At 51.3% G+C, this 27,404-nt stretch overlaps 1 protein-coding gene across 1 annotated transcript; it reads right to left on the bottom strand.

The window, feature by feature from the left end:
* Positions 1 to 474: 474 nt before the first annotated feature.
* Crybg2 (crystallin beta-gamma domain containing 2) lies at positions 475 to 24,529 on the bottom strand. Its single transcript, XM_051173771.1, has 20 exons — positions 24,384 to 24,529; positions 15,074 to 17,564; positions 14,644 to 14,691; positions 14,452 to 14,564; positions 14,139 to 14,268; positions 10,997 to 11,136; positions 9,734 to 9,860; positions 9,403 to 9,438; positions 8,976 to 9,112; positions 8,711 to 8,837; positions 8,325 to 8,464; positions 8,111 to 8,237; positions 7,710 to 7,742; positions 7,448 to 7,560; positions 5,073 to 5,202; positions 3,633 to 3,772; positions 3,269 to 3,392; positions 1,528 to 1,686; positions 725 to 884; positions 475 to 631 (listed from the first exon to the last, which is right to left on the bottom strand). The coding sequence occupies exons 2-20, from the start codon at positions 17,510 to 17,512 to the stop codon at positions 543 to 545; spliced, it is 4,512 nt and encodes a 1,503-aa protein (XP_051029728.1). The 5' UTR covers positions 17,513 to 17,564; positions 24,384 to 24,529; the 3' UTR covers positions 475 to 542.
* Positions 24,530 to 27,404: the final 2,875 nt, after the last annotated feature.

The raw sequence follows: 27,404 nt of genomic DNA, 5'->3' as shown, positions 1-27,404 counted from the left end.
GGCTTCTTGGTCTGTAGACCTCCCTCATCTCTCTTGCCATACCCACTGTGGGTTCAACACCCTGAATCTTGGAAATTTTCACCTTTGGACACATCTGTATTCCTAGAACATTTTCCTCTGCTTCCTCTATGTGGCCTAGCCAACTCCTTGCCATCCCACGGGTGCCTACTAGGGGTGATTCTTCAAATCAAACAGCCCTCCACTTCTGTTCCAGGGATACCCATCAGAACTCTGTTTTGTGATGGAAAACAGGGGCTTTGTGGCCCGCCCCGACAGTCAGGGAGGCAGACCAGCTAGTCTGGTTCTGGAGCTCCCTCTGGTGACAAGGGTAGGCTGTACAAGGAGAGAAGCCAACCTGAAGAGGGTCCAGAAGTCTGGCAACTGCGACCATCTCCCTCCCAAAGGTAAGTTGCAAAGAGATAACTGATGACACCTAGCAGTGTGATAGAAAATAGTTTATGTTACAGCAAAAATCTATTAAAAAAAAAAAAACATTTCATTCCAGCAAAAGCCTCCAGCAGGAAACTGGGGGTGAAGTTGGTTCAGAGTATGTGGACAGTCCAGATCTGGGAAGGCCTGTCTTTGGTTGGTTCCCATAGCACCACGTGGTCCCGGTCATAACCTCTGCCACCTGAGGGCAAAATTCAGATGTGGTCAGGGTGAGGAAACAGCCAAGTCCCTGGTCCCCTTGGGTGCCCCCTCCCGCACACACAGCCTATGTTACCCTTCACATCGAGGATCTGGCCTTCAAACATCTGGCTGCAAATGTGACCCAATTCACCGATGCTCCAAGTTTGGCGTGGTATGCGGCTCTCAGCCCACAGCACCACTTTGGAGCCTGGGCTAGGAGGTCCAATCACCTGTAGGCTCATGGAGGGGGCCACCTGAGGCCCCAGAAGATCATTAGACATTGCATTCCCCACAGGAAATATCCCATGCTCAAGCTTATACCTTGGACACTGAGAGTTTTATGTGAGACAGAGTCTCATTATGTGGCCTTGGCTGGCGTAGAGCTTACTATATAGACCAGGCTGGCCTTGAAATCATAGACCTCCAACTGCTTCTGCCTCCTGAATGCTGGAACTAAAAATGTGCACTGCCATGCCCAGTTCATAAGCTGGTTTTGAATGCTGGCTATTACAACTGTGGCCTAGGCAAGTCTCTTTATCCTTTTTTAGATTTATTTTTTGAGTGCTTTTTCTGAATGTCTGTCACATATACACCTGGAGCCCACAGAGGTCAGAAGAGGGCATCAAATCTGCTGGAAATGGGAGTTAGGGATGGCTATGAGGCATCATTTTTGTGATGGGAAATGAAACCAGGTCCTCTGCAAAAACAAGAGCTTTTAACTGCTTTGTCATTTCTCCAGGCCCAAATACTAGTTTTTGGAAGGTTTAACATGAGAGAAATAAAAGAGGTAGCATTCTCTACTTCTTCCATGCATCTTGGATCTATTTGGGCTGGAACTTCCCAAAGTAGGGTGGCAAACCAGAAGCTCAGCAGAACCCGTTAGCCCCAGAGCCATACCTGGTTCTTTAGCAGTCCATCTTCATAGTACCAGATGCAGCTGCCGCCGGCTTGGGGCTCAGAGACCACCACTCGGCCTGCTTTCATGTCTTCCACTCGATCAGGTACTGCCAGGAATCCCCCTAACGCCGCATTCCAGAGGCGGAAATAGGCTCGACGCTGATGATGAGGATGGGCTGAGGGTCTGTCCTCTAGGAGACCCACACCCCAACCCCTCCTTGCTTCCAAACTTTTCCTGACTATGCTCTAAGTCACACCTTTTTTACACACCCATACTGAGGGCACAGGCATAGCACATGTGCACAGTTCTGTGACCACAGAAACCTACACTTGTATCTAGGGATCCTGGCAGATATACCCATTGTCCACAAGATGACACAGTTTACAGAAGGCACAAACAATTCCACAGGTCCATGCAGTCATCACATTCACACATCATAATTGACACACAGATCCCCGTTTAGTGTCAAGTACCTGTTTGTTACAGGTACAGCTGATGGTAAAAATATAGATGTGCACATCACACACACACACACACACACACACACACACACACGAGGGGGGGGGAGAGAGATATGCATGCACACATACATACTAAAGCTAAAGAGAAATGCAGTAACACTAATGGCCAGAAATCAGACTGGCTCAGTCAGCATCAGCAGCGTCCTCATTAGAGGCGACAGTAATGGAAATAATGACAAAAGCCCTGTGTATCATTTGCGGCGTGTTTCCCACTAGAGCACTGCCCAAGGATTCTGCAGTCATGATCCATCTTCAGTCCTCAACAAAGTCAGGACACAAATGCTACCCCATCTCCATCTCCCGCTTTATAGATGAGGGAGCAGCTGGGCAGAGTGGTGCACACTTTTAGTCCCAGCCCAGGAGGCAGAGGCAGGGGGATCCCTGTGGGTTTGGGGCCAGCCTGGTCTACATAGAGTCCCACGCCAGCCAGAACTATATAGACACAGTGAGTCCCTGCCTTAATATATGGGTGAACACACATACGGAAGCCAAGATCCTTGGAGGAACAAGGCTTGCCCAACTGAATTCCACGTCCACTCCCTGGGTCTTTATTTCCCCGTGTGAGGGTTAGAGGTATCTGCCAGGATTTCTTCTAGCATCACTGCCATGACAGTCTGTGAACAGAGAGACTAAACACATGCCCTTAAGGGTACATGAATGTATATGCTCAGGGCAGAGGCATGAGCAGGCACGTATACACAACCCATGTCCATATACACAGAAACTTACAAATCACCTCCATAATACTCAGATGCATGACCTCAAATGGTGTAGGCACAAACATACTCTTAGATGGACACATGTATGTGTGTGTCCATACACACCCCCAGGCCACAGCCATATCCTAGAAATATATGTGTGCAGAAATGAAGCCAGCTTCTAAACAAGCAGGTGCAGACACGCACCCTCACATGCAAGCTTCGTGCTCCCCAAAGCCAAGTATGCCGCCTACTGCTAAGTGGTACATGAGATGATGCGCAGTTTGGGGTGAATAAGCCTACTGTATATATTGTATGGTCCCTTAGGACAAGGACAAAGTTGCTCTGTTTTCAAGTTAATGTAGAGGAAACTACAGAGATGACAATGCAAGAAGAGGCTAAGGACAAACTGTGACAACAGGACACAAATGTTAAGCTTTGAAACACACAGGTGTACATGCATGGACAGGCACATCCAGGGACAGGTACACCCACAGGTGCTCACACTGACCGCTACCTACCTGCTTGATGGGGTAGAGGGAGCCCACCCTCTGGGTACCGCTGTAGGTCAGCCAGTTGGTGATCTCGCAGCTACCCACTAGCCACTGCCGTCCCCGGAAGTCACTGTGTTCACAAACCACCCACCTGCACCCAGCAGATGCCAGAGACACAGGGGGAGACAGACAGACAGACAGACAGAGGACAAAGCACAGGTGTTAGAAAAACCTCTGCCTCCTCTTCCCACACACTAGGATAAGGGTTTGCAGTGGAGAGGAGGAGCCCAGAAGCCTCCAGTGCACGCGATCCCTTCTTCCTAGCTTGGAGTGGGGTCCCCAGCCCACACTCACACCCAACCCAGCTAGGAGCCCTGCCCCCCACACTCACATGCCACCCTTGACTCGCACAGACAGCACATGGTTATTGAAGCCCTCGGCTTGCAGACTTCGCACCTCCCGGGTCAGCTCAATCTCCTTGCCCTCGAAGCACTCCAGGCCGAAGAGGGACAGGGAAGGCTCTGAAAAGTGCTGGGGTGGGAAAAGAAGAGGTGAGGCCATGGAACTCCCAACTCAGGCTCTGCCCTACAATCCCAACACCTGCACCCCAGACCCGCAGGCCTCCTAGCTTCTGGGGGTATTTACTACCTATCAGCAGGGCCCCCAGACTTTCAGTTTCAGCATGGGACAGACTGGCACCAGCTCAACTCAAAGTCTCCACTTTGAAACATTTCTTGCATATATCATTTTATTGTAGCTTTGAACCAGGATCTCACTAAATTTTTCAGACTAGTCTGGAACTCACTGTAGCCCAGGCCTTAGTTTCCTGAGTCCTGGGATGTGCATCACTGTGCCTAGCTCTCAGATAGTTGGCACCCCTAAGAGCTAGTGGCCAGGCTGGAAACCTGGGGGCTCATTCGATATCGTCTCTCGCTGACATCGTCTCAATGATGATAAGTAATAATCACATCAATTGATTACCGTCCTCACTGCAGGCCGGGTCCTTTGTATAACACGTGGTTGAATTACATTCTACTTCCTCAACAACCTTAAGAGGCAGATGCTATAATAATCTCTGGTTAGCAGAGACAACACTGAGGTTGAAGAAGGTGAGCTCCATGACTGGTTCTAGACCCAGATCTAACTTAACTGTCCCCAGAGCCCAGTGCACGCGGTGGTAAGGGGCTCAAGCAGCCTGAGGGAATGCCTGCTGTCTGTTCCCAGCTGTGTAACCTGGAACAAATCAGAGTGGCTCTGGGACTTGATTTCCACATCCAATAATGAGGAGCCTCACTCACCCAGCCAGTGTCGGCTGCTCGGATCCCATACCACCCAGTCTCCCCACCCCCACCATGCTGCCATCATAGTGTATGTGTGGCTTCTCTCTCTTTCCAGGAATAGTACGTCACCTCCACTACAGCTCACTGAGACGGCCTCCCCTGCTTTGCCCCTCCTGCCTCTCCTCTGCAGAGCCATGTTCCCAGTTGACCCTGCCAGCTCTTTCTGAATGGACAAAGGCTGGCCCTGCCTCTCAGCCACTGAGTGTCAGTCTCTCCCATCCCAGCCCTTCCCTTGACCTGGATACACCATTCCACACTGCCACCTTTAGGCCCTGTGTCTGATTGAGTTTGGTGTCTCCTGGAACTATTTCAGTGAGAATGCTCAATAAATACCTGATCAGCTGAGCTGGCTTAGGAGCCTCAGAGTCAAGGTCACCCTGAGAGTCTGGAAACCATTGCTCAGCCACTAGGTGGTACGTAAGACAGCACTCTGCCCAGCCACCCCTCCCCCCTCCGCCTCAGCAGCTGCTCCGGACAGAATGGGAACTCACCAAGGGAACCTTCCGAAGAGAGCCCAGGACTGTGGAGGCCAGGCAGCCCATAGCTGTGAGAGTAGGGAATTCTCCCTCTGATACAATGTGCTGGTCTGCCTCAAAGTTCTTCTCCTCAAACAGGACCCAGCTGGAAGGGAACACACAGGGGAAGGTGATGCCAGAGCTTAGATGGCTTACACCTGCCAGCTACCCTAAGAGTCCACACTGCATGCAGACCTGATGGTGTTCCTCTAATCCAGGACAGGTCCAGGGTAGACAGGTACTACAGCAGCAGGGACTGAGGTCAAGACTTAAGAAGGACTTAAAGGGGAGAGAAGGAAGAAACAAAGGAAGGAACAGAAGAAGGAAGGGAAGGAAAGAATACAGATAAAGGAGCCAGGCACACCGGGTGGTGGTGGTGCACACCTATAGTCCCACACTTGGGAGGCAGAGGCAGGTGGATCTTTGTGAGTTCAAGGCCAACCTGGGGCTACAGAGTGAGTGCCAGGATAGGCTCTAAAGCCACAGAGTAACCCTGTCTCAAAAAAAAAAAAAAGGGAGCCAGGCACAGTGGTGCACTCAGCACTCAGGAAAGAGGAGGCAGGCTGATCTCTGAGTTTGAAACTAGTCTGGTCTACATAGCAAGTTCTGAGCCAGCCAGTGCTACATAGAGAAGCCCTGTCTCAATAAAGACAAACAAATAAGGACCCGAAAGAGCTGATGCTCCCCTTTGAAGGGAAACCAGGCAGTATCACACAAGACTTTACAAGTAATCAGTCTGCAAATGTACTATATAGGAGTCCGTTCCAAGGCTAAGTTACTGTGCAAAAGTCTATCCATTCAGTGCTGCTATAGGAAATCTGGGGGGGGGGCACATAACCCATGTCCCTCAGTAGGGGACTGGCTAACATTGGGCCTAGTGGCTACTCAGGAGGCTAAGGCAGGAGGATCATGCAAGTTAAAGAACCTAGGCTACTAAGTGGGTTCAAGACTAGCCTAGATAACTTAATAAGACTGTGTCTCAAAACAAAAAGTAAGGCTCGGTTAGATAGCTCAGTGGGTTAGCTGGACACCTGGATTCAATTTCTGGGACCTGCATGGTGGAGGGAGAGGGTCAACCTCTGTTCTCCATATGTGGCCTTCAGGAGGTACCTAGATTTAGAAGGTTGGGACCCCAGGATGGGATGAATGCCCTTTTAAGAAGAGTAAGAGGGCTGTTAGGGTGGCTGAGGGTCTAAGGCAGCAAGAAAAAGTACCACAAAAATAATTACTTTCTTCTATTTAAGCCACAGAGTTTATATCATCCTGTTAGATGAGCCTGATCTACAAAAGGGACCAGGGAAACAGTTGATGTCATTAAAACTACTAAGTTCCTGGCCAGCTGTGGTGTTTGTGTGTGTTCTCCAAAGTGAGGCCAGCCTGTGAGATGCCCACCACCCCACAATGTCTTCAGCTAGGTAAATTCATTTAGCCTAAAAGCCTTGAGTCATGAAGGCTGAGGCTTGTCTTCTGAGCTCAGGGCCTTGGCCATCAGTCCCAAACCAGTTGGAACCCTCCTTTCCCAGCCCTTTTTCCTCCTGAATTCCTGTGCATACTGAATTGTACCTCATCAGGTAAAACCATTCAGGTTATTTGCATTAATTAATCTAGACAGGGTCTTACTATGTAGAGCTGGCTGTCCTGATCTACAAAGTGACTTTATGACGGATTCCCTGGGAATTAAACTTGGTACCCTCTCTCTCCAGCCCTGAAAGTTTCTGAAAATTTGGAAGGAGACAGATTTTTTTTAAAAAGCAAGTGTGTGTGTGTGTGTGTGTGTGTGTGTGTGTGTGTGTGAAGAGACATGTGTGTTTGGATATGTGCATGCCACTGTCCTCATGTGAAGGTCAGAGAACTTTCAGAATTTGGTTATCTCCATCCACTGTGGGACCCTGGGATTGAACTCAAGCAGTCACACTTGCACAGCTACCAAACCAGCCTCAGATTTCTTTAAAGTACAGGTATAAAACAGAACGAAAATTTTTTGTTGTTGTTTAAGACAGGGTCTCATGAAGCTCAGGCTGTCCTTGAACCCCCTATGTAACTGAGCTAAGGTTAGCTTTAAACTGATCTTCCTGCCTCTACAGCCCAAATGCTGAGATCACAGGCATGTGACCTTCACTCAGCTTGGGGTTCTTTATACTAACTATCTAATATCTCCAGAGTTATATTTCGTATTAAAATGTTATTCTATTTGTTTTAAAGTTGAATGACTCAGGACATAACAGTTAATCTCAAGGAACAAAATCACCTAAAAGATGTATCTCTTACCCATCCCCACCCCGGCAACCCACCCCCACCCCATCCCCTCACCTGGTCCAGCACTCAGCACTCCACCCCCTCCTCCTGCTCACCTGCCACCATGAACCCGGCATGACTGGGGATGGAAGGAAGCGGGCAGAGAGGCCTGGTCATCCTCAAAGGAAATATGGTCGCCCAGGAAGTTGGGGCCTGAGAAAAGCTGAATCTGGAGATGGAGAGGAGAAGAGGTTAGAGTGAGGGGTGAGGAGAGGGGCAGGGGAGGGGAGGGGTGAGGAGAGGGGCGGGGGAAGGGCCAAGGGAGCTTGTGAAGAGCTGTGAAGATCCCACCAGATCCCTGAGAAGCCGCCTCCTTACCTTCGAGACAAAATGAAGATCGCTCTCCCCAACCTGAGGGGAGAGATCAACGCTGTGACTGAAGGAGGTCGTCAGCCTCAAGAATACCCCTGAGCTTCCAAACCCTTGCGGGTATCCAGCTGTCCAGAAGCTACAAGCTCCACCTGTCCTAGATGCCCCGCCTCCAAGGGCTTAGACCCTCCGTGCCCCGCCCCCACGCGACACAGATAGCCCCTCCCTCCACCAGTAGGTGATTTTATCAGTCTATGCCCACCCTCAATGCTCCGCCCACCCTTCATGCCCCTTCCCTCCTGGCCACGCCCATCCTCTGTCCAGCCTTGCCAAGGTCTGGGCTTGCCAGCCTGACCCCGCCCGCTGCTTGACCCCGCCTCCTAGGCTACACCCATCATTTTGGCACACACCTGCATTACGGGCTGAATGGAGCCAAGGGCGCAGTTACCAGAGCCCCAGTCGTCGCAGTTGCGGTACACACCCTTCTCCAGGATGTACTGTTCGCCGGAGAAGCCCACCTGCTCATAGGCCACCCACCTGTAAGAAGGGCGTGGCTTGGGTTGGCGAGGGCAGGGTTGGCACTACTCCTGGGCCCGCCCTGAGCCTGGGGCGGGGATTACTCACACGCCGCTGAGCACGTGGATGGCTTGCGTGCTGGGTCCATGCTGCGCTAGCTCCACGTCTGGCAAAGCGGAACTCACCTCCACGCAGTGCCCCTGAAAGTCCATGTCCTCATACAGCACCACGGCCGGGTCTCCAAAGTCCTGGGTACCCAGAGACAGGTTTCTCCCGTACACTGATGCAAACCCGTGAGAGTGCCCTGACCCCGGGGATTAGGTGTAAAGGGCCCGGTGTGTTCTGAGAAAGAGCTTCCAGAGGGAGAGAGACTAGCTGCGGGGGTGCATCCTGCCAGGAAAAACAGGCAGAGGGGTGAAATTCTTCCCTTAGGTTGTGCTGGGGAAGTCGGAGGGTTGCCAGATAGAAAGATAGCCTAATTTTCCCTTGCTCACCGTCCGGATGACCCGCAGGGAAGTCAAGGACGCATCGTAGCCTCCCCAGTGTGACCAGTCAGCATATTCGCCCTCTTCCAGCAGGTACTGGTGGCCCCGGAAGCCCTCCTTCTCATAGCCTACCCAGCTGGGGGAAGGGGAAAGATGAGCCAAGACACCCATGAATAAGATAGTTCACTCCACATCAGACAGCCTAAGTCACTGTCCACCCTCAAGGGTAAAAGCCTATAGTGCCAGGGCAGATAGAAGAAATCTAAGTCCTCACCAGCCCCCAAGGATTCGCAGGGACCCCACAGAGGTCAGCTGGGGACTCTGGCTGTCCTCTGGCTGTCGAAGGTTGTAGATGTCTCCGCTCACTTCCCAGCTCTGGCCCTGAAAACCTGGGGCCTCATATACCACAGCCTGGATGAAAGGAGTGTCAGGGTGACAGATGTCATCAGGACCCAGGCACAGAGAGACTGGCTTTCTAGAAATGGCCAGCCTGAAGTCCCCCACTCTCCCTTTGAGCACTGGGCTTGTCTACTCTGACCTCTGGCTTGATTCACACACCAAAGCCAGTGCCTAGTGAGCCCATCAGGCCTGCCCTCCTAGGGCCAGCTTGTGCCCCACAGGGTCCTTATCTCCTGTCCAGGCTACAGTGACTACCCTTCAGACACACCAAATACCCTCTGATCCTGCGTCTGTCCTCTTACCTTGGGCTCCCCTGGCTTCTCCACGCTTGGGCAGCCCTGCAAAGGAGACATGGTTGAAATGCTGGCCCAGAGGCACTTAAAGACAGATGAGGCTAGAAACCTAGGTTTTTCTTGGTCTAAGACTCCTAAAAAGTGCAGGCCCATATCCTCCCCTGTCCCACACCTTGGGCTAATCCTCCTCCTCTAGTCCAGTTCCCAATAGGAGCTCTGGGCCACCCAGTCTCCAGGGAACTGATCTGTGGTTATTCCCCCATCTCCTGCCCACAGATGCTGGGCCACCCCAACATGGGACTATAGACAGAGTGGCTTATGGGTATCCACCACTCCTTACCAATCTCATGGGCTTTAATGAACCCACACTGGGGCATGATGTACCCCAGGCCTCCAAAGTAGGATACTCTCCAGGCTCTAGGATATAGGGCGTTTCTTCAAAGAATGGTTTGGGGTATAGCAGCCACCTGGAGGGTTGGGAACAGAGAAGTTACTGAACTCCTTGGGATACAGACTTGGAATCAATTGTAAGGCAGGTTTAAAGGGGAGGAAGGGCTTTTGAGGGGGACTCATACAAGTATACTAGAGAAGACATCCCAATCCTCTTTCCATTCTAGAACAGCTTGTCTTTGGTATCCCTTCCTATGGCTGGCCCTATCCAATTTACACAAGGCAGTTAGAGTCCTTTGTTAAACACATACCTGCCTCAAACCCCTAGTAACTCTTATTAGCCTCATAGGAAAGCCAAGCTACACCCAGGCCCACGATCTTCCTCCCCTGGTGCCTCCTGTCTCCCCTCACTGTTAACTTTTTATACTGGCCAGGCAGTTTTTGGAGTCTGATCTTGGGGATGGGACCCAGGACCTCATACTTGCTGATAGTATACACTCTGCCACTGAATAACTCCTAGTCCTAGACCAAGCCCTTGAAATTCTAGGGATCCTCCTGCCTCCACTCCCCAAAGTGCTGGGATTATATGCATGCAACGCGTTCCCTGGCTGGGCCTAAACTGAAGATGTAGGTTTTTCACTGTTCGCTTTTCACAGACTGCTCCCTCTTCCAGACAGACTCTGCCTCCGGTAATCAGTGAATAGATTCTTAAGGGGCCACCTGTGTTTCTAACAAGGGGATTACAGATTAAAACATACAAAGACCATGCCACTCTAATGTACCAGGTCACATCAACACAACGTACAAATTGCTGTCCTCTTGTAGTGTGGCTTATCGGCTAGCTCATCCCAAATGATGCCTCCTCCAGGAAGGCTTCGGTGACTAGACCCAGCTGTCTCCCTCCACTTCTTCAGCTGGCTTACTTTAGCATGTCCCTGCAATCCTGTGCCCCCCCCCTTCCAGAACATTCTAAGTGCTATTGTTGGCTGTTTACATACTTGTCCCCGCCAGAAGAGTGATTTTTTTTTTCTTCCTGTTTGAGACAGTCTCACTATGTAGCCTTGGCTGGCCTAAAACTCATAGAGATCCGCCTGTCTCTGCCTCTCAAGTGTGCCACTGAACCCAGCCTAAGACAAATTGCTTTTGAGGAGGGGAACTGTCTCCCTTGTCTGATCTCGGTCCCCATGTGGGATTCCAGGAGAGCCAGACTCACAGTCCTGCAGAGACAGTGGCAGATGCCACCTGTAGGGGTCTCTCTAGACCTTGGGAGTCCTTCAAGTCCCCAGTCAGAGTCACTTGCTTGCCCTGGAGGCCCTCCTCAGAAAACAGGCTGATCCCTGGGGTGCAGTAGTCCTGCAGAGGGAGAAGGGAGAGCATTCAAGGTCAAGCTGCAGCCTTCTCTGACCCACTACTTCCCAGGTCAGCCTAGCAAGGCACCTGGAGGTTTCTGGAAAAGCCCAGCTAGTTGTGTTCTCAGAAACAAGGGCCACAAGGCCAGCCAACCTAACCCCAGACCAAGGTTCTCAGGGTACTTTGCAGACTTCTGGAACCCATGACCAGAGTTCCCAGAACCTGCAAAGTGTCAAGGCTGTCTATCCCCTCTCTGGGTTGCTGGCTTCCCACTTGCTGAAGGGGGCAAGATGGATAGCCACTTCCTGATTTCACCTTGATGTAGTTCTGACCTCTGTCCAGACTGGCTTTTTGTTACTGTTCATGTGGGTGCTGTGTCTAGAATCCACACCCTTGCAGGTGCCAGGCAAGGTCTCTACCACACCTCGAGCTCCAGGGTGACTTTTTTTTTTTTTTTAAATGCAAGGTTTCATGTAGTCCACACTAGCCTTGAACTCACAACGTAGTCAATGTTGACCTTAAACTCATTTATTTTTAAATTAAATGTATTTGTTTGTTTTGCGGGGGAAGGGGCACAAGCATACCACAGCATGTGTTTGTAGATCAGAGGACAACTTGCAGGTATTGGTTCTCTCCTTTACCAGGTGGGTCCAGGAGATCAAGCTCAGATTGTCAGGCCTGGTGACAAGCATCTAAGTCATCTCATCAGCCCCAATTTTCGTCTTCTTGTTCCCCTGCCTCAAGCCCCTGGATGCTGGGCTTACATGCATGTGACACTATGCCTGGTTTTATGTGGTGGTGGGGAATCCAAATCAGGATCCCTAGTTGCTTGACAAGCGCTCTATCAAACAAGCTACCTTCCCAGCTAGCTCCTCCTACTGCATAACCAGCCCAGCCTTGGCTGCCTCATGCCAAGCAAGCAAGCAGAGGCAGGTTTCTTTGCGCTCTGGGTCTTTCTTCCTCACTAGGACCATTTTTATTTGCTCATGAATTCGTCAGGTGATAAATCATCTCCATTGTGCTAAGGCCATAGTCTACCTAACTGGGATCATTTAGTCCTTCAAAAGATGGTCCCCATATAGAAACAGACAGGAAAGTGAAGCTCAGCTCAGCAAAGTTAAACAAACTTGCCCAAGATGACACAGCCTGTAAGCAATACAGCTGGGAACAGAGAAGGGCAGTTTTTGTTTAGTGTTGCAACCCAGCACCTCCCACATGCCTGGCACACAGTAGGTGCCAACTCAGTGCTGAATCAATCATGGTTCCAGGACTGTGTAACCTCAGAGCTCTTGTTTGTCTCCTATGTCTCATGCCCTCCTACATGGAGATGAATTCACTGTGTCTCATAATGAATTGCCCACAAGCGTGTGTTTGCACTGAGCCTCTGGCAACTCCCATCCCTTCCACCCAGCTCTCTACCTTGTCCTAGGTCCTCAGCTTTAGGACCTCATCACCCTTACCAGAGAGAGAACAGCCCTGGGTCAGGGGCTCATCTCCCTAAAAATACAACTAGCTGGGCGCAGTGATGGATGCCTGGAATCCCAGCACTTGGGGAGGTGAAACAGGAAGACCGGGTTTCAAGGCCATGCTCTGCTACATGGTGAGTTTGAGGCTAGCTTACATTAATATCAGACCTTGTCCTTAAAAGAAAAAGAAAATGTTGCCAGGCATTGTGACTCATTGTGACTCCTGTAAGCATAGCATCAAGGAGGCAGGAGGTTGATTGCAAGGCCATGGCCAGCCTAGGCTACATAGTAAACACTAGCTAAGTCTGAGCTCAGTGTGAGATCCTGTCTCAAACAAACCACCAAGGGTCTGATGGGCCTCGTTCCTAGCATTGCTCCACATCTCTCTAGGGGTCGGCATCATCTTGTCAAAGTCAGTATCAGTGGTTTATAAAGTTGTGCTATGAAAGTGATACTGTCCTTTTTGTTTTACAGACATCAAGTTATGTTGGTTTTTCAAGCTATATACCCATATCTCAGAAATGACAAGTGTGGTGACATACATCTGCCATCTCAGCACTTGGGAGGTTGAGGCAGGAGGATTGTGAATTTGAGACCAATCTGTTTTATCTAAGACTTGGTCTCAAAACCACAACAAAAAGAGCCATCTCTTAGGCGAGAAATGACATTCCTTCTAGTCTCATTATCATTTTTCCTCTTGGAAGCTGGAAGAGAAATGGTTCTCAACCTGTGGGTCGTGAAGCCTTGATAAATTGAATGGGTCACAAATCAGATATCCTGCATATCATGTTTACATCATGAGCCATAACAGTAGCAAAAGCACTGTTATGAAGTAGCAACAAAAATAAGTTTATGGCTTCACATCATGAGGAATTGCATTAATGGGTTGCAGCATTAGGAAGGTTGAGAACCACTGTGGTAGAGAGTCATAAGTAGCCAGGCTAGCCTATTGTTCTCCTGGGCTCTCCCAATCTAACTATGACTCTTGGAGGGAAACCCCTGCCCAGTTGCCTAGCACAGAGCCTGGTACAAAGTGAGGGTAAGAGGGATGTCTGTGGGGTAGCTGGATGTCTCAGCAGGTAAATGTGCCCCTTTCCAAGCCTGATAACTGGAGTTCAAGCTCCAGGACCCACATGGAGGAGGGAGGGAACTGATCTCAAGCTGTCCTTTGATTCCTCATTCACTCATGCTGAGATGTGTGGGCGCACACACACAATACACTCATACACACACAAATAAATTAATAGAACTTTTCATTTAAAAAATGAGAGAGGAAAACGTCTGTGAACAGGTAAATGAGTAAGATCCATGGCACATTGCGCAGAGTGGTGGGGGACTCTGGCCCATTTCCACCACTCTGACCTAATACTGGTCTAGCACCAGCTCACACTTTCCCAGCCCCGCCTACCCATCAGCCTACTTACCCCCAAATGTCTTTCTCTCTCAGTGCCTCCAAGAGCAGGAACTTAGAGAGCTACTCCATACTGACCCCCTTCTGAGCTCTGCCCCATCACCCACTCTAGGCACCTTACCACTCACCCGCACGGCCCTCCTCAGGGAGCCGATGCCTCGGGTACTCCAAGTGGATGCCAGGGCTCTCAGCTCCACATCCCCTTCAGGCAGAGCCAGCTTCTCGCCTTGGAACTCTGGTTGTTCATATAGAATCCAGCTGTGGACCCAGACACCCCAGGGTCACAGGGCAGGAGACTGCACCCAGCGTCTCTGAGTAGCTATTGGGGCTCCTATAGGGCTCACCACCTTCCTCAGCCCCAGGTTCACAGCCAGGGACCCCCCCACTCCTCCATTCCCCCCACCCCCCCACCCCCACCCCCCCACCCCCACCCCCACTTACCAGCCTCGTACTACCCTCGCGGAGGCAACAGGGGCCCACGCTGAGGTATCTGCAATGTCTCCCCAGACCTCCCTGCTTCTGCCCTGGCAACCAGGCTCTGAGAAAAGGGTCACCTAGGAAAACACAGCAAGTGTCCTCAGCCAGTCGCCAGGCACTGCCCCTGCCAGCCTCCATTTGCCCCCGTGTTCCTACCTTCCCAGGCCTGGTGTTCAGTTTGCCCTGGGCCTTCAGTGCTGGGCTCTGGAACAGAGAGAGTGTCAGAAATCTTATGGGGCCACCACGCTGACCTTCTGAGAATCCTGTATCATGCTGCTGGCCTCTACCAGGTACAGCCTACAGAGATTATCACCATTGCTTCCAGCTCCCAGGGCCTCATAACACCATCCTAGGAGCTGGGAAATATCCCTTCCCCAGCTTCCAGGCAGTCAGAACCAGCAAGCCTTTTGGAATGTATACACTGTCATGGACACTAAGGCCCCAAATGACATGCATGGCAGAGTTCAACTAAGCTCAGACCCAAGCCTCCTGCCTCCTGCAACCCAGCCTCCCAACACCACTCTCTTCAACCACTCAAAGGGAAGCCAGCTATCTCCCAGGCCCCTACAAGGAAGGTCACACTCACCCACCCTTCCGGGGGCTGGGTAGGTGCTGACTTCTCTGGTGGTGGCCTTCCACTGCAGAGCAGGGGCAACTGTCCAGGCACCTTCCTGACCCCTGGTGCTCCATGGGGTGGCAGAGCAGATAATTTGGACCCTAACGGTTCCAGGGAAGGGGTATCCTTGTTGGCTGGCACCAGATTGCCAAAAAGAAGGCTGCCTCCCAGGCGAGAAGTAGGCCGGTTGCCGGGCTGAGGTTCGGGGCCTGCTACAAGCTTCTTCATCATCTCTAGAGGAGAGCAGGAGACCTTAGCAGGCTTGGGTGGGTGGAGATCCAGAGAGGGGCTGGGCCCTGCTTTCTCCTGCCTGCGCTGGAGCTTCTCATCATCACTCAGGTAGGGGTTCTCCGGCTCCTCCTCCTCCTCTTCCAAAGCAGGTCCCTCCTGGGAACTGGGTCTTGGAATGGATGGCCCCAGCTGATCCTCCTCAATGGCAGGCAGTGTGGCATACATGGCCAGGTAGGAGGAACGTGGGGCTCGGGGCAATCGGTGAGTTCGGAGGATCTCAGGGGGCTCCATGCTCCGCAAAGTATCCAGGAAAATCTCTAGGTCAGCAGTCAGGGCTGCTTCGTCCTCCTCCCTAGATGTCTCTGAGGTTGCATCCCCCTCAGTGAAGTCTGAGATGAGCTGGGACTCTGTGCTGGCCTCTGTTCCCACTGGCTTTGGGGCAGGAGAGCCTTCTAGACTGAGGGACACTTTGACCTCTGAAGAGGGTGGAGCAAGGGGCATGGCAGGGCTCTGGGAACCTTCGTTTGGGGTAGGTGATGAGAAAGAGTTCCCTTGAGAACCCTGAACCACCTTATCCTGTTTGGGAGTCCGGAGAGCAGAGACAGTGGGGCCTTCAACAGTCTCTTTCCAAGAAAGAGAATGGGAAGGGCTATCTTGAGCATTCTGGCCATTCTCCTCCTTGATAGAAGGACCTCCTTCTATACCCTGGACAACCTTGGTTGGCCTGGAGGATGAGGCTGCAGAAACACCAATCTCTTTTGGGGTATGGGAGTGGGCAGGAACACTAGGACCCAGAAATACCTCTTTCTGAGTAAGAACAGAAACAGGCACATTTTCAGGGTCCTGAACAAACTTACTCTTTGGTGAAGCCAGAGCAGAAAGGCTTTGTGGGCTAGGGACAGTTTTTTTCCTTACAGAGGATGGGCTAGGAGGCTGTTCCAGTATTGTAACCCCACCCTTCACCTCGGGCAGAACAGAGGCCATGGGGAGACCTGCAAACTTCGTTTCCACGGGGGGCAGGACATGAGGCAAGGGCTGGACTCTGAGGTGTGTGGGTACTACTGGCTGCTCCGGAGGATGGACCAGGGAGGAGGCACTGGCTTGGGGCTGGGGAGAAGGGGATACTGGTACAAGGTTCTGAGAAGTCTGGTTGGGGTGCAGGACAGGACCGGAGGCTCCCTGTAGCCTTGAGGGTTCCCCAGTCCTGGTATCTGAGACACTGTCTTGGTCTCGGACTGGGTGGGATAATGGGACATCTAGATTCTGAATGGGGTGATCATCCACAGGGATGTCTCCTGGGGCCAGAGTTGAGCTGTTCTTCAGCTCAGTCGTGCTGGTCTCAAGTAGCTGTCCCAGGGTTGTTCCCACTGTACCACCCAGGGCTGAGCCCCTCGAAGGAAGCCCCGTGAGTCTTGGGATTCGGCTGGCAGGAGGACTGCGCTCAGCTGGTACGAGGTTGCTCAGCAGTTCCAGAGCCTGGCTGCGGCTGGGTGAGCCCTCAGCTCTCGGGCTCACCACCACTGCCCGGACTGTTCGGGTCACATTGCGGCCCCTTGGCAGGACCTCACCTGACATCGGTGGCCCCACACTCACAGAGCTGCTCACTCGGCGGTCCACTTGCCCTCCGGCCACCGTAGTTGTTGTAGTCCTCACTGTGCGTGTCACTCGCCATTCCTCACGGTTCCTGGAGCCTCCGCTCGTGACACTCATACTGGGATGGGGACTTGGTTCACGTGGCCCAGGCAAGGGCACCAATAACTCAGTCCTAGCCATGAATCCCATGCCTGGTGGGTCAGTTCTGGGAGCCTGGGGGCCACCATCAGCCCAATCCACAGCTTCCTGCAGCCTCACCACCGGCCTTTTCTCCTTGGGAGGTGGAATATATTTCTTGGAAAAGATGGGTCCATGGCTCTGAAAGTTCATGGGTCCAGGCTCCTCCCCAGGACCCTGGCAATTTGTACTCTGGTCTTCCTTCTTAACGAAGCCATTGATTTCTCGACGGAAGCTGTGCTCAAACACGTCCTCCTGAGAGGTTTCCCTCCGGGCATCCGACACCAGGGATACCTTGTGAAAACGGTGTCTGGTCTCTTCCTGGACAGGAGGCTGCTGGCGCCATGTCAGTGTGGCACTTACCACTCGGGCCTCAGCTCCAACCGGGGTCCCAGCTGTCCCTTCCATATTGGGCCCCAGCAAAACCTGAGATGTCCTTGTTTTGCTGTGGCCTGGCTCCCTGAAGATGATAAAAAGGGGAAAAGGTGAGCACCAGGGGGTAGAAGGAGGGATCCCCAAAAGCACAAAGCAACTACCAGGTCCATACTGGGCTGAGTAACCTCAGGCAAGTCACATGACCTTTGGTCTTTGTTTCCTCATCTGTAAAACGGATGTGATACTTTGTGCTCAGACTGGATCATCAGAGCCTCTTAGCTGTTCATCTCACCACTTCCAAGTGATGCCCTCTGTCCAGGTCCCCAAAGGGACCTAGGCCTGAGGCCAGCAGATGAGAGAAGAGGGGATAAGACCCTTGGCCCGCTGGCTTATGGAGGAAGGCTGGGTCTCTACCCAGTGAGCCAAAGGCTAAGAAACAGGAAACAGAACCCTTCCCAAACATTGTTCTCTCTATTCCTTCAAGATTCCATCCATCCATGTGTCCATTCATCCATCCACCCATCCTTTCTCCCCTCCTTCTTTCCTTCCTTCCTCTTCTTGTTCTTTTTCTTTTTCAAGACAGGATTTCTCTGTCTTAAAACTGGCGTCTGGAACTGGCTCTATTGAACACATTGGCCTTGAACTCAAAGATCCACCTGCCTCTGCCTCCTGAGTGCTGGGATTAAAAGCAGGCACCTCCACTGCCCTGCTCCTTCAGGGTTTCTTAAAAGAGACACTGAGGGGAAAATGTTTAGCTTCAAGAAGTGCTAGTCTCCTGCATCTATTGGCCACTAGCAGATGACCGTAGAACACAGCTAGATGACCATAGGTAGAACACGTCTTCGACTTCAGTCCCGGAGGGCTGAGTTCACACTTCACAGGGCTTGTCCAGATCTAGCAGAGGAGAGAGAACACAAACTGGCTTTATAAACTAATGCTGGCTGGGCAGCACTCAGGAGTCAGGAGCAGGCAGATCTCTTCGCTGTGTGAGTTCAAGGCTAAAACCTGGTCTACAAGAGCTAGTTCTAGGACAGGCTCCAAAGCTAGAGAAGTCCTGTCTCAAAAAAAAAAAAAGAAAAAAAAAAAAAAAAAAAAAAAAAAAACAAAAAACCTAATGCTGGCTTATCAGCTTCCCAGTGCCCATTGGATGTCTGTGACTGTACACTGGCAGTCATGCCTGCGAGTCACATGAGAAGTGGTCAGAGGATGAGACACCACTGCTTCTGAGTCTCAGTGGACCCTACACATATCCTGGGCTGACCATGCACTTTGCCTCAGGTATCTCTCCTCTGAAGCCATTCTTTTCCCTGGCTAGATGGAGAAATTGAGGAGCAGAGAGAAGCTGGGGTTAAAGGCATGCACCACTACACCCTGCTATTTATGGTGTGTGTGTGTGGGGTGGGTGTGTGTGTGTGTTGGCTGTATACCACATGCATGCAGGAACCCTTGGAAGTCAGACGAGGGCTTTGGATCTCCTGGAACTAGAGTTACAGATGGTTGTGAGGCACCACCCTTGTGCTGGGAAATGAACCCCAGGCCTCTTCAAGATCAGCAAGTGTTCTTTTTGTTTTGTTTGTTTGTCTTTTGAGACAGAGTTTCTCTGTATTGCTTTGGAGTCTGTCCTGGCACTCGATCTGTAGACCAGGCTGGCCTTGAATTCACAGAGATCCACCTGCCTCTGCCTCCCAAGTGCTGGGATTAAAGGTGTACATAACAGCTGAGCCAACACTCCAGACTCCTGGATCTTATTTCTTTATGTTTTGTTTTTTTACTTTTCGGTGCTAGGGATTAAACCCAGGCGTCATTCATGCTAGGCAAACACTCTACAACCGAGTCATGCTCTCAGCCCTCTTGCTATGTCCCTCCCTCATCTCCCTGAGTCTCTGTTACCTCCTTTACTAAAATAGGGGCAGTGAATAACACCTGCCAAAGCCGAGATCAAGGTTTGGGAATTAGTTTTGGTAGCCACAGCAGCAGCAGCTACATGTTGAGGGCACCCTCTAGGCACCTGGCTAAATGTTTTCCATTTGTTGTCCTACTGAGCCTGAATCTGAGGAGACTGAACATCATTGAAGAATAAAGTGTGCGCTGGAAAAAGAGGGAATGCCACACTTGCAGAAGTCTCCAATTCAGGTCCCAGTACCCACATTGGGCTGCTTACAACCACCCCTAACTCCAGGTGGGAGATCCAATGCTTCTGGTTTCCAGGGTACCTGCACTCACATGCAAATACCCCACACCGATATACACATAATTAAAATAATAAATCTTTAAATAGAATAAATCATAGGGGCTGGAGAGATGACTCAGAGGTTAAGAGCATTGACTGCTCTTCCAGAGGACCCTGATTCAATTCCCAGCTCCCACATGGCAGCTGTCTGTATCCAGTTCCAGGGTATCTGGCACCCTCACACAGATATATGTGCAGGCAAAGACCAATGCACATAAAATAAAAATAGATAAATTATTTTTTAAAAAGACTAAATCATAGCTGAACGGTAGTGTATTCAGGAGGCAGAGGCAGGCAGATCTCTGTGAGTTTGAGGCCAGCCTGGTCTACAAAGATGCCCAGAGAAACCCTGCCTTGAAAAAAAATAAATCATTACTAAATTATAAGCAAGCATTTCTATTTTGACAGTGAGACTTAAAAGGTTCAGACAGATAACGCTGAACAAGTCACACCTTAGTAGTGGAGACTTGCACCTCAATCCTAGGAGCTTAACCACACTCCAAACTCACCATATGTATATATAGGTTTACATATTTATTGCTAAAACAAGTCTTTGGTTTGGTGATTACTCTAATTTTTTAAAATATTTGTTTGCTCTTATTCTTTTAGGGAGGATCTCACTATGTAGCCCTGGTTGTCCTGGAACTTACTATGTAGCGCATTCTGGGCCTCAATGGAACTCACAGAGATCTACCTATCTCTGCTTCCTGAGTGCTGGGCTTAAAGGCGTATGCCACCACCTCCAGCCTCTTTAATGTTTTGAGTTAGTATCTTGCTATGTAACTTGATTGACCTGGTAGTGACTGTGTAGCCCATGGTGGCCTCCAACTCACATAGACCTTTCTTCTCAGCTTCCCAAGCCACATGCAGACTTCTATGCTTGTAATTCATGGCTGCCTGGGGGTCACTCTGAAGTTTGTTTGTTTGAGATAGGGCCTCATGTAGCCCAGTCTGGCTTTGAACTCCCTGTGTCACCGAAGAGCATCTTGAACTTAATTTTTTCCTAAGTTACATTCAGTGAGTGAGCATGCATGCCTCTGTGTGTGTGTGTGTGTGTGTGTGTGTGTGTATGTCTGTGTGTGTGTCTCTGTGTGTGTATATGTCTGTGTATGTGTGTATGTGTCTGTGTGTGTGTCTCTGTGTGTGTATGTCTGTGTATGTGTGTGTGTGTGTCTGTGTGTGTGTCTCTGTGTGTGTGTGTCTGTGTGTGTGTATATATGTCTGTGTATGTGTGTATGTGTCTGTGTGTCTCTCTGTGTGTGTATGTCTGTGTGTGTGTGTGTGTGTGTGTGTGTGTGTGTGTGTGTCTGTGTGTGTATTCCACAATGCACAAGAGGAGGTCAGAAGAAAACCTGTGAGAGTCAGTTCTCTCCTTGGACCACATGGGTTGGGGAGACTGAACTCAGGTTGTCAGGCTTGACTTCAGACCACCTTTGTCCACTTAACCATCTCCCAAGCCATGACCCTGAACTTCTAGTTCTCTTGCTTCTACCCCCGAGTGCTAGGATTATAGGCATGTACTGCAACTCTGGTTTTCACAGTGCTGGAATGCCACCTAGGATTTCATTTATGCTAGGCAAATACTCTACCAACTGAGGTATATCCCCACAACAGACCTTAAGGAGAAATCTACCTATAACCACATATCTCCATGCATGACAGACATGGCAAGGCTGTTTCTAGGCTTCAAGAGTCCAAAATGGTCTATCTGCTCACCTACCTGGGCCAGCCCATCTTCCAGTCTGTACCTCATCTCCATGAGCCAGCCCCAAGAGAGCTACGCTCTGAGTGAGAAACAGGCCCCCTGGCCCAATTCTCTTCCCCCATCTCTACCTCCCTCCTTCCTGAGAAACTGAAAGAAACCAGAACTTTGACCTGCTCTGTTGGCCCAGCAGTGAGTGACTCAGGTTTTATGAGGGGCAGAGATGAAAGGCCCAGAGATGCCTGACTCAATTCCAGGACCACTGGTGGCTACCACAGCGTCTAGGATAGAACCTATGGGGCCTTTGTCAGCCTGTGAATGGGGATAGGGAGGCCTAGATGACTCCCAGGACCTCTCCAGCCAGAGTGTGTTGAGAACTGACACACCTAGACACCGGAGGTGGGAACTCGGCTCTTCACAACAGCTCAACCCCAACCCTCCCACCCTCCTTGAAGCATTGTCCTCTCTGCTGGGATTCCCCCCACAGAACTCTGTCCCTCACTCAGCTGCCCAAGTCCCTTCTAAAAGTCCCCTCTCCGTTTCGAGTAAGAGCTGCTATCTTCATTTCCCCCTTCCGTCCCTTGTCGATGATGGCAAATGGCAAAGCTTGAGTTATAATGTGCCTGTTCACTTTTTCATTCATTCAGTGCTAATTATTTGAGGTGCAGGTCAGACTCACCCAAAGCTAGCTTTCTTATGAAGGCGCTATCCCAGGAGTCCACAGCTAAAGGATCAGATGTTTGGAAAGTCCCATGGGCTTCGGCAAAGTCCCGGGAAAACAGCTCAAGGGAAGTTAACTGCAGTCAGCCCAGAGTCTATTGATGACCTCCCAGCAATCAGCTCCATGCCTTTTTCAGCCCAGCCCAACCCTGGGCCAACACCCCCTGATGGCCATTCATTCCTTAAGCATGTGGTCACAGCTTCTGCCTGCATACTTCTAGGGACAGGGAGGTCACCTCCTGACAGTTCACCTGTCCCGTCCCTCGACAGCCATGACTGCTAGAATATTTTTCATATGTGTTGGAATGTGCCTGCCTATATCTCCCCATTTGTGTCTTTGTCTGCTGACACACCCCAGTAACCTAGAAACCTCCCTTGCAAACAGAAGGGCCTGTTTCCCAGAGCCCTCTTTTCTCAAGGGCCCGAGTCCACAAGTGGATTTGCTAGCAAGATGACCTATGACCTCTAAACAAGGTGTGTGTGGGGATGGGAAGGGAGAGGCTGGGGGGGAGGGGGAGTGTGGGAAAAAAATCTCATCTAACCCAACAAGTCCTGGGATTCTCTCCGCTTACCTGTGAGTCACCCCCAAACTAGGCCAAACCAGTCCACAGGCCCACATACTGCCAAACACATGCTGCATCAGACAGGTATTCACAGAGCCAAAGACCCACCGAGTCACACAGCACAAAAATACACAGATACCCACCTAGACAAACAGCCAGGAACACACACCACCGCACACATGGACACACACCAAGAGACACAATAGACATGCAAGCCACATGCTCTACCACGAAACACAGAGGCACCATAACACACATGTGCACATATTTCCAGCACACATCCATTAAGCTCACGGCCACGAACAAGCTCTTGCCCTTGCCCTTGCCCAGGGCTACATACTTGGTGCATGCATAGCTTATACATTCCCACTTGTTGCCCTGGCTGTTCTTTGCCCCTTTCCCCAGATTGGTTGACCCTCCAGCAGAAAGTGGGTATGGAAGGACAATGTCCCCAGGGGTCACCCTCCATCATCTCTGGCTCACTTCTCACCCCTTCATCCTTTTACAGGCTGTCTTCCCATGCTGGAGTATACTGGCAGCCCTCAGGGCCAGCCGAGAGCTGGCCATGTCCTCCTCCGTAGGCTCAGAAGCAGGCATAGCAACTCCTACTCAGGGGGACCTGAGTCTCCATGCCTTGGCCTCTGTTAAAAGTATTGCCATATCCACAGTATGTTCCACACGGCAACCACAGGCCACGCTGAGCTCTGCACAGCCACAGAGGCCTCTTTGCAAGGCAAGTGGGTTGGGGTGGTTTGGCTAGGGCATAGACAAACCTGGGTTTGAATTCTGATTGCCCAGTTGGCTTTAGGCCAGTGGCTTATCCTTTCCTTGCTCAGCCTCAGTTCTCCACTCTATTAGCTGGGGGTGACAGAAAGCTTAGCCCCTATTTCATGGATTAAATGAAATTATGCTTAAAAAGAGCAGCCGTTAATGACAGCTGCCACCACATCAGTAGGTGCTTCTCAGAGGCCCCTTTAGTGGCCCAGGACTCTCCTTGTTCGTTCCTTCTCCATGAGTTCTGAGGAATGTGAATCCCCCCCTACCCCCCCCCCCCGCCAGCCTACCAGGCCAATTTAGGAGACTCACTTCACCACAAATAAAAACCTAAGCTTGGGAATCTGGTGCCTCTTCTCATGGCTGCCAGCAGAGCCAGGTGGGATAATTACCACTGCCAATGGCGTGTAATTAATAAGCATCCCTGCTATTTTAGCAGCCCAGCTGAATGGGGTTCAAAGCATGTTCCCTTTAGCCACCTCCTTCTTCCTCATCTCTGACTACTATACCCATTCAACAAAGCAAGACCCAGAGAGGTTAAGTAACCTGTGCCTGGGCACCCAGCACCTTGGCTGGGAGCCCATTCCCAGGCTGGGTCTGAGATCTCTTGCAAAGAACCCAGGAACAAGAGCGGTTGCCAAAAGGAAGGCTACCCTGACTTGCCCACCCTCTCTGTGATGAGCTTTCCCCTCCTGATGATGGGCAGGGGAGAAAAGCAGTGCTGGGTTTTAGGAGGCAGCCCGGGAGAGGGAATAATAGAACCGGGGAGTGGGCACAGCTGGCTCACACTCCAGGTACCAAATGAATGGGAGCGGAAAGCCTGAGAAGCCCGGGAACAAGAGGACCCAAGCAGGAGTGGTCACACCAGACTTACCCTCTCACCATCATGTTCCCCAGGCACCAACCTTCACTTACCTGCTGTGTGGAGAACCAGGTCCCCAGCCCACTCGGAGCTCCTGCTGGGCCTTGCTTCCCTGATGCTGTGGAGCATTCAGCTGTGGCTCCTCAGGCGGGTTGATTGGACACCCGGTGATGGGGCGGAGTTCCTGGGGAGGCTCCTGCCAGCCCCTGGATTCCTCAGGGCCACAGGGGCGGGGAGCTGGTCTGGCCGGTTCCTTTCCTTCCTCCCCAGGTGCCTGCCCGCACCCCTGCAGGGTGACAGTGATGTGGTAGCGGGTCCTCTTGACACGCGGACGAGTACTTAGGGTTTCTGGCTCTCGCTGGGTTGGCCTTGGGGTGTCTGGCTTGCCCTTTGCCCTTGCTTCTGTGAGGAAGGACACCGGGTGGGGCAGTGGGGGCGCGTCTTCTAGGTTGCCACTTAACAGGACCTCTGAGGTGCTGTGTTGGGGTTGTTGGCAGGTGCAGCCTGGGGATCCCTGTTTCAAACAAGGAGGAGGTTCCAGGCAGTCGGGATGGCTGGGACCACCAGTGGCTTCAGCAGAGCCTGCTGGTGCCGGACACTCATGCTCCAGAGAGCCATAGCTTGCTAAGTCACAAGCACTGCCCACAGCTGGCCTCTGTAGCCTCCACAGGGATTCACTTCGTCTTCCTGAGATGTGTAGTCGCTTCTGACTCCAGAAACCAACAGGGCTCCTAACCTGAAGGTCCCATTCTGAATGGCTTTGGGTTTGGATCTGGTAGGAAGCAGAGACAAGGACATAGTGACAGGGACATGGTCTGGCATCTCTCCTCTGGAATCTAGGTACCTCTGAATATTCTTGGCCAAACTCCTTGACCCACAGGAAACACTCAGAGCTATAAAATGAAGCCTTGGCCAAGCCCTTGTTCTCCTGTCCGTCACTGGGAGAAAGTGAGGCCTGGAGAAGATGGTCACGCAGCAGGGGGTGAGGACTCCTCTCTCTCTCTCTCTCTCTCTCTCTCTCTCTCTCTCTCTCTCTCTCTCTCTCAGGCCCTATGAATAGGGACAGCATCCGGGCCCAGCCCTGCCTGCCCTTCCTGCAGCTCCCTCACAACCCTGTAGCTGCTTTGTCAGAGTCCCCAGCCTCTGGCCCTAATCTAGGGATTAGGGAATGTGTGGGCATACCTGGCAAAACAGCACCCAGCCTCTGCCTGCTCCCAGCCTCCAAAAGGCCTGCAGCCACTTCCCTTAAACCCTCTCAGTCCCGAGTTTCCCACAGTAGACCTGGGAGGGTGCATGTAGGCATAGAGATAAACACAGGGCATGAGGGAAGCAAGGGTCAGCCCCCTACCCCAGTGCCAATTCCTGACTTGTCTGTTGTCCTCCCTGGGATCCAGCCTGGCTGTGGGAACAAGGGGAAGAGGGTGAGGGTCACAGACCAAAATGAACACTGGCCTCACGTTACCACTTTTCAAGAATGAACTTGTGTCCTTGGCATTGGGAGAATCAAATCTAGGGACAAAAATCCCACCTAGCAGGGACCTTTGATTCCATCATCTTGTTTGTTTGTTTCAAGACAGGGTCTCATTATGTAGCTCTGGCTGGACTTGAACTCCCAGAGATCCACTTGTCTCCCAAGTGCTGGAATTAAAGATGTGGGCCTCCACTGCCTGGCTTGATTCCATCACCTTTATGAAATACATATGGCCTCTCATTCCCCAGGTACTAGACACCCAGGATGATCACGGAGGCAAGCTGGGCTTGGATCCCAGCTCCACCGCTTGCTAGCAGAGGTAGACAGCTCACGTCTTCACTTCCCGATATGTAGGTATGCAAACTAAGTGTGAACATAGCAGCACCCAACTCCTGAGCTGTTATACAGATGGTTCGAGATAATCCACACACAGTACCCAAACACAGGAGCACTCAGTTACATGAAGAGGAGCAAAGCAGCGGTGGGAAGGGGGTAAAGTGTGACGGGGTGGGTAACTTGGCTGCTTTAGCGACCCTAGACAGGGAGGTGTTTGTCCTCCAACTGTCCTACTCATGGCTGGAGTCCCCATTGCAGAGGGAAACTTGTATCATAGGCCCTGTATCACATCTGTAGGACCAGGTCAGGAAATGAAGAAAGGCTAAGAGGCATGAAGGTCAAGGACATGGGGGTCAGGAGACCCTAAAAAGGGCCCCGCAGCCTCCCCCAACATGCCAGAGCTAGATGCACACTTTTCTTTATTTTTTAAACATTTCTCCTTCTTACTCATTGGATATTTACTTTTATTTTTAAATTATATATGCACCCATGTGTCTGTGTGCAGATGTGTGCAGGTACCCATGAAGTCCAGAAGATGGTATTGGAGGCTTTGAAGATAAAGTTACAAGCAATTGTGAATCACCAGGTTCGGGTTCTGGGAAATGATGTCAGGCCCTTTGGAAGAGCAGCAAATGCAACCACCAAGTGTCTTGCCAGCACCGAATGCACACATTTTTTGACACCCAGACCTTATATTGGCCTTCTGCATCTATTCCTGAATTCTTCCCCACAGCCCTGACAGGGGTATTATTGTCTTGTCCCCTTTGGCAGAGGAGGGGAGAGATCTTCAGGCCCACACAAGGCAATGGAAGCAGAGGGAGTCTGGGTTCCTCATCCTGCCCTCCAGAGCTCCTGTCCCCAGCCCCTCGCACTTCAGGGTTTCTCCTACCTTGAGGCTGACATCGTTGTTGCTGCCCTGATCCTGAGCAAGGTTAGGGCAGCTCTGGCCACCCCAGGGCCTGGGAAGGAAGCACAGGGGAAAAGAATAAGCAGAATCCTGCTGTCCCACACCTGCCACACACTGAGTCTAGAGGCCCCTCCCCCATCTAATCCAGACCCCACAGCTCTGCAGGATGAGGACTCAAAGCTTTGGGGGAGGCCGGCCAACAGCCTCCTCTGCTTCCTTCCCCATTGCCCCAGCACACACGGATACACACACACACACTCTCTCTCTCTCTCTCTCTCACACACACACACACACACTCTCTCTCTCTCTCTCTCACACACACACACACACTCTCTCTCACACACACACACGACAAGAGCA

This window comes from Phodopus roborovskii, unplaced genomic scaffold (genome assembly GCF_943737965.1).
Source record: "Phodopus roborovskii unplaced genomic scaffold, PHOROB, whole genome shotgun sequence".
Taxonomy (NCBI): Eukaryota; Metazoa; Chordata; class Mammalia; order Rodentia; family Cricetidae; genus Phodopus; species Phodopus roborovskii.
Note: the sequence above shows the minus strand (reverse complement) of the source record. Positions and strands in the feature narration are given on the sequence as shown.

What these genes read in the sequence shown, in the direction of transcription:
- Crybg2 (XM_051173771.1), bottom strand. Translation starts at nt 17,512, where the DNA reads ATGGAAGGGACAGCTGGGACCCCGGTTGGAGCTGAGGCCCGAGTGGTA. An exon ending in GCCACTGTCTCTGCAGGACT is followed by an intron (nt 9,861 to 10,996) that starts GTGAGTCTGGCT and finishes CCAACCCTCCAG; the next exon opens with GTGGCTGCTATACCCCAAAC. An exon ending in CCATTCAGCCCGTAATGCAG is followed by an intron (nt 7,743 to 8,110) that starts GTGTGTGCCAAA and finishes CTCTCCCCTCAG; the next exon opens with GTTGGGGAGAGCGATCTTCA.